Raw genomic sequence first — 7,477 nt, 5'->3', positions numbered from 1 at the left:
CCACTGTGAGCTCACGTGCCAAAAGCACCATGCCATCCACTACTCATTATCGCCCAGCCAATCGCAACACGCATCCTATGGTGACTCGAGCTCGTACAAATTCTTTAAAACCAAAAGCTTTCTCTACTACTCTCATCCCTTCCCCCAACAATGAACCACACACCTATAAACAAGCCAGCCTTCATACATGTTGGCAAGATGCAATGCAAAATGAATACAATGCACTAATGAGAAATAATACTTGGTCTCTTGTTCCGTGTCCCTCTAATGTCAATCTTGTAGGTTGCAAGTGGATATACAGGGTCAAACGCAAATCTGATGGGTTGATTGAACGTTACAAGGCACGGCTCGTCGCTCAAGGTTTCAGTCAAGAAGCGTGGGTAGACTATTTTGAGACTTTCAGTCCGGTTATCAAACCAACTACCATTCGTTTAGTCTTGTCAATAGCCATCTCAAACCACTGGTGCATACGACAACTGGATATCAATAATGCCTTTTTAAATGGGGACTTGCTTGAAACCGTTTATATGAGACAACCACGTGGTTTTGAAGATGTTCATAAACCACATCATGTGTGTCGACTAAACAAGGCTATTTATGGGCTCAAACAGGCCCCCAGTGCCTGGTTCACTAAGCTGAAAACATATTTAGTCCAACAAGGGTTCCATGCATGTCAATCCGATACATCTCTTTTCGTGCATCACTCCTCATCCACTGTCATTTATATCCCTGTTTACGTAGATGACTTGATTATCACAGGTACCAATCCCACTCTCATTCAGAAATTCATCCAACAACTTGATCGAGTCTTTGCTCTCAAAGATTTGGGAGACTTACATTACTTCCTGGGGATTCAAATCAATCGCTCCAACAATTCTCTCACCTTAAATCAACAAGGCTATATACGTGACATTCTTGAACGAACCCACATGTCCGACTCCACACCGCTTTCCACTCCTGCTGATGCTCACTCAAAGCTCACGTTGACTGGTGATCCGTTTTCTGATCCTAAACTATATCGACAAGTGGTAGGTGCCCTTCAATATACCACAATCACAAGACCTGATATCACCTATGTGGTCAATCGTGTGTGTCAGTACATGCATTCACCAACAATTCAACATTGGCAAGCTGTCAAAAGAATTTTACGATATCTAAATGGCACCAGTGATCATTGCTTACACTTTTCACCCACCACCAAGACTCAGCTGTTAGCTTTCTCAGATGCAGGTTGGGTTTCTGATAAAGATGATTGTCGATCCCAATATGGGTTTGCAATTTACCATGGTTCCAACCTCATTAGCTGGACCTCTCGCAAGCAACGCGCCGTGGCTTGTTCAAGCACGGAAGCAGAGTATCGTTCTTTAGCATATACCTCAGCAGAATTGATTTGGATCAAACAGTTACTTCAAGAATTACACGCTCCAAAACTCAATTGTCCGTTAATTCTCTGCGACAATGTGGGTGCCATCTTCATGACAAAGAACCCTGTAATCAGCACTCGATCTAAGCACATCGCACTCGATTTCCATTTCATTCGTGCAAGTTGAATCCAGACAATTACAGATATCACATGTGTCCTCTGTTGATCAAGTTGCTGACATCTTTACGAAACCTCTGCACAAGGATCGATTCACATCCATTCGACACAAGCTTCAAGTGCGTTCTGCCCATGAGCTTGCAGGGGGGTGACAACGGTACTCTTACTTTGTCAAACACACGTGTACATTACTTTGTCAAACACACGTGTACATAAGTCCCACATGTAAACTAAATTAGTCGATAGCTTTACCTAATATTTAGGAATCAGTTGAGTGAAATCTTTGTATATATATTGTTTGATTCTCCTCTGTAATCATATAATCAGATACAAAATCATTCACAGAGTTGTTATAAAATATATATTAAGAACTAAATGTATACAAAAATATTAAGGACTAAACGTGTACAAAAATATTAAGAACTAAATGTGTACAAAGTGAGAAATATATTACCCTATTAAGTCATTTTTACCGGCTAACCTAGAGTAACCGATCATAAGGACTAAATGTGTACATTTTAACAAGTTTGAAGGGGTAAATGTGGACGAAAAAAAAAACTCAGTGACCACATGTGTACAAATCAAAAAATATATTATCTTTTTAAGTCATTATCCTTTAAAAAAAAAACTTTATATTTGCTGGTGACCCACCTACATGGTAAAATAGTTAAATTGTAAACAATTATCAAAATTTGAAATTTAATTAAATTAATATATATATATATATATATATATATATATATATATATATATATATATATATACACTAAATAATTATAAAACCAAATATAATTATTATTTTTATTTTTATATGACTACTTTAAAATCAACATTAACAAAGACAATGAAATATAAAAAAGAAAAAAAAAGGTTACAATGTTCTTTTATTTTTAAATATGTTAGTCATACAAATCAAAATAAAACCAGATGAACTATACATGCAACAAAATTCGATGTTACAGTATTTCCTTGGAACCACTTTGACCATTTTTGTAGTTTAACTCTTTTTTAGATATCAACTTGAAGAAGAACTGCAGAAGTGTTCACGTGGGCGGACTTGAAAGTGAAGCTCCGAATTTAACCTGACGGTTTAATTTGATTTCACGTCCGTCAATCGTCCCCCTAATTATTATACGCGGCTCTCTCTTTCATCATATGATCATTCCTTCCTCGCAAAGGTTTCTCAAAAACCCTAAAATCCTTCCCTTCGTCGCTTCATCGTTTTCAAAGGCGTCGGAAATCGAAACCGGAATCACAATCTGCAATCAAACGCACCTCCGTCAAATTCCCCCATCGAATTAGGTAACAATCGTTAGCTCTTTGTGGTTCTGGTATAAATCTGTTTCGGTGTGTTTGTATGGATGATATGCGGTTCTCGTACTGCTGTCTGGGAACTGTTTTGGCGTGGTTTACATTTTTGTGACGTGTTTTATTGAGAAAAGAAAGGTTTTGCGGTGAATTGATTGAACTTGAACGGTTTATTTGTGTAAATTTGGGTTTTAATTTGTTTTGGCTTGATAGCATTAGTTCGTGTGCTCTATCTGACAAGTAACAGTACACGAGAACGCTAATTCTTTATAAATTTGACATCGAATTTGAGAAGATGTACTAGTCTTATGCCAACAAGCGTTTATCTTTGGTTCTAGTTGTTTCCCATCTTGCAATGTTATAAAAAGCATGGTGATTTGTTGATTCTGAGCCATGGGCTTATCGGAGAGAAAAGAAGATAAGAGAAAAGAAAGTAAGGAGGGAAAAGAAGAGAAAAGAAAGGAAAAAGAAATTGTCATTTGTGCTCCCGGTGAGAGAAATGGAAGTAAGTTAAACATTTTGTTGTTTCTTTTCAAATCCTCCCAAATCGGGAGGAAAGGTACCTTTAATGAAACTCGGGAGCACCATTTTCTCTTGCTTTCCTCTCATTTCCTCCCATTTCCTTTCTTTTCTCTCTTCAAGTGGAACTCGGGAGCGGGGTGTGAATGATGCCTTTCATATAGGGAATTTGAAAGAGATCCACAATTGAATCTTTGATGCTTCAGTATGTCACGGGTGTACACATGTAAACACATAAGTTTTGGTCTTAATTTCTCAACATTAAATGTCTGATGGAATTTCTGCAGATGGCTACAAAGCCCCTTACAACTGCTGCAATAGCAATGACAGAGAAGAAAATGGACATGTCATTAGGTAGAAATAGATTCAGCACATCAATATCTTTTCCTTGCAGTTGAAGGTTTTTATATTAAACTAAACTCGATGTGTCTGTTCTTTTTGCTAGATGATATCATTAAAATGTCCAAGACTGGATCTGGCACCAATAAAACCAAGAAACAAAGAATTCCTGTAAGAGTCTCTTCCATCTTTGAGATTTCTCCTATATTGTATAATTTATTAATTGGCATTTGATTTGATGCAGAATAAGAATCATAAATTTACAAACAATGATGTTCAAGATAAATCAATGAAGCTACACCGCTATATGGACACAAGATCCTCCCTTAGACAGGTGTTTGTCATGTCATAAAACTCATAAGACTTATAACATATTTTGTCCATGATGATTGAGCCTTTTTGTTTATGATTATCAGGGTGTTCTTTCTCAGAGGAGAACTAGCTTTCAGGGTAACCAATTCCCTCTAGCAGTTGAAGCTGCTAGGAAAGCTCCTATTCGCAGTAGAAACTTCATGAGGAATCAACCAATGACTTCATATAGACCAAGGCAAGTTGTTTGTTTTTCTTTAATAACAAGTTGTACTTCATCTCTTACTTATTGCTGCAATAATCTGATTATAAATGTTGTTAATTTGGTTTGATATGCAGGGGGGCTAGTGTACAGAATAGGGGTGTTGCAAATCAAAAGCAAGTGAAGAAGGTGGCAAATCAAAAGCAAAAGCAAAGGCCTCAGACATTGGATTCCTTATTTGCAAACATGAAGGAACAAAGGATGAAGGTTTTATCTCAAAACAATAACACAAACACAAGAAGAACAGGTGGAGGTGTTCATGCCCAGCAAAGGCCAACACCCCCGTGGACCAGATCATATAACTACTAGAATAATAATACTTTTCTTCATTTTCTATTTCTTCTTTCTCATGCTTTTTCCATTTCTTCAAAATATTGCCACATCATGCTTTAATCGAAAAAAAAAAAAAAAAAAACTAGTCTTGAATGTTGATGTATATATAGATCTATCCAGATTTTGTATTGGGCTAGTGTCATGTTTTCGGTATTTTGGTTATGTTTGTGTAGAATGTCATCGAATGTGGATTTCATGTTCACAAATTCTGTGTTTGAATTTGTATTTTAAAAGACAAAATTGCAAGTTTGGTCCCTGTGGTATGTCAAAAATTGGATGTTTGGTCCAAAAAGTTTTGGGGTTGCACCGGTGGTCCAAAATGTTTGATTTGTTGTGGAATTGGTCCAAAGGCTTAACAGCCGTTTGTGCCCTCTGTTAGTGTGAAGGTGTTTCTGTCAATTCACACATCTTCTTTTAAAATCTTATTAAATTAGGACATGCTTTGAAAAGATTTATGTCGAGTGGTTAATTTTAATTTAAAGCTACAACTAGAGGGACTGGTTTTGCCAATTTGATACAAAATTTGGGTAAAGGGACCAACACGGTCATCGTCTTAACAAACTAGGGGAAAAGACTCTGTCTTCATCAGATTAAGAAAGAAGGAACGAACGGAAGCAATCAAAAATCGATGATTGTTTTGGTCCTGTAACACAAACGATGGAGGAGGGGTTATTCACCTTCGTGTCTGATCGGAGAAGAAATGGGAATGAAAGCAGCAACAGTTGCCGATCCCATGGAGGGCACCACTTGTGCTTGGCTTGTTTGGACAAGGAAAAGGAAAACGAAAGTAGAAGACTGGTTCGATGGTGGCTGTTGTCAACAACAGTGATGGCGAGGGGGTTTCTCCGGTGGCCTCCTTGATTGATTTCTTATCCTGCGAGGGCTGATCTAATAGGCGCGGTTGTCTCTCTTCGTCGACTACCACCTCCTAACACCCCTCGCTGCCTCCTCTTTTCCCTTCCTCTTCTTCGGCCTAAGTCGAATCCCAGAGGCCATCACCGATTGCGAATCAATCAATGAAAAATCAGAAGCCATCGGATCCCTTCCTTCAGCCAAAAGAACGATTGAACATTCGCTGATTTCGTGTGCGTTCTTCTTGACTGCCTTTGGTTCATTCCCGTTCCAATCTCCTCTTCCTCCTAATCGATTATGCATGCGTTCTTCCCTTCGTGTTATGTATTCATTTCCTTTGCGTTCCACTTGACGATCGATCAAATGACGAACAAAAAAAAATCCCTTGACCACTTTCAAATCAGATTCCTATTTTGACCAGTCAAAAGTCAAAGTGGAATCAAACTTTAATTTAATTTATTCAAAAGTTACCCTTATTTGACAAATAATTTACAAGATCAATCCTTTTGGGCAGAAATACCCTCACACTAACAAAGGGCACAAACGGCTGTTAAGCCTTTGGACCAATTCCACAACAAATCAAACTTTTTGGACCACCGGTGCAATCCCAAAAATTTTTGGACCAAACATCCAATTTTTGACATACTACAGGGACCAAACTTGCAATTTTGTCATTTTAAAAAAAAACTCTCGAAACGATAAAATAGAAAAAAAATATATATTAAATAGTATGGTAGTTGATGATGTTGGTTGGAGGTAGAATTGTGAGTATAGGATTATTTATTGTTTTAAAGTAACTAGTTAATAAATATATGGATAAATAAAAAGATGATTGAATTTTGATCTACAAGAAACATAGTTTATAAGGATATAAAAAACAAATTTTGATATGCAAAAACATATCATGCTTAATGTACAGGGAAAATGACACAAATGTCCTACAAACTTTTTAGGGTTTGCTGAGTTCCTAAAGTTTTTGTCAGACTTTTTGGGTCTTTAAACTTGTTTTTTTAGTCCATGTCAACCTGTAATAGCCAGTTCACCATGCGACATAGACCAATTAGACCAAAAAATTTACATTGTACCCATATACAACCAAAAAATAAGTTTGGAGATCAAAAGTTAGTCTCACCTTCATCTCCACCAATAACACCCTTATTCCACATTCCTCACAAACTCCTTCGTCAACCCGTCACCCTACCTGACCCAACTGCTCATCAACATTTTAATCAATAATTACAACCACCATAACCCACTTTAATCACCCTCGAATCAATATCACAATAGCCTAATCCAACCACCCTTATTCCTCCTCTTTGTCTTGTGAAATTAGCCACCACCAGAGCACCCATAACCCACAAAACCACCAGTCAGCCACCATAACCAATCACCTGCAAATCGAAGAAAAAAAAAGATTAACTCTCGTTTTCTCTATAAACCTCATCAAACCCATGCATCCTTCTCAACCTCGCATCCATCAAACCTGTAACTCGGAGGGAAAAGGAGAGTTAGCTTGTGCGATTTTGAACATAGAATAAGGAAGGAGGAGTCAATTCCTTGAAGAGCTGAAATTGAATCAAAGAAAAGAGTTGAAGGAGCTGTGATCAAGAATTGATTAGAAGGAGAAGAGGGTTGTGATCTTCGGTGAGTGTGTGTGACAATCGAAGGTGAAGACGGAAATAAGAGCAACAATCGGTTTCTTGGGAGGGTACAAATTGAGTGTGAATCGGCTTTAGAAGACAAGGAGAGCTAATAAAGTAAATTTTTGTTGCTGGATGCTAGTATACACGAAGACACACAAGAAATCGAACGGGCTGCTATCTTTCATTCTTCTCCCCAATCACTTCGATCTTGTGGCATGAACATTTTGATCCCCGAGCTTATTTTTTTGGTTTTATATGGGCACAATGTGAGTTTTTTGGTCTAAATAGTCTTTGTCGCATGGTGAACCGGCTATTACAAGTTGACAGAGACTAAAAAAAACAGGTTGTATCCTAGTTTAGGGACCCATAAAG

At 37.6% G+C, this 7,477-nt stretch overlaps 1 protein-coding gene across 1 annotated transcript; it reads left to right on the top strand.

Annotated features, from left to right (window-relative positions):
* Positions 1–2,632: 2,632 nt before the first annotated feature.
* On the top strand, positions 2,633–4,866 carry LOC111898773 (uncharacterized). Its single transcript, XM_023894649.3, has 6 exons — positions 2,633–2,842; positions 3,655–3,721; positions 3,813–3,877; positions 3,951–4,040; positions 4,123–4,253; positions 4,355–4,866. The coding sequence occupies exons 2-6, from the start codon at positions 3,655–3,657 to the stop codon at positions 4,584–4,586; spliced, it is 585 nt and encodes a 194-aa protein (XP_023750417.1). The 5' UTR covers positions 2,633–2,842; the 3' UTR covers positions 4,587–4,866.
* Positions 4,867–7,477: the final 2,611 nt, after the last annotated feature.

This window comes from Lactuca sativa, chromosome 6, assembly GCF_002870075.4.
Source record: "Lactuca sativa cultivar Salinas chromosome 6, Lsat_Salinas_v11, whole genome shotgun sequence".
Taxonomy (NCBI): Eukaryota; Viridiplantae; Streptophyta; class Magnoliopsida; order Asterales; family Asteraceae; genus Lactuca; species Lactuca sativa.
This window is presented reverse-complemented; position numbering and strand designations above follow the sequence as displayed.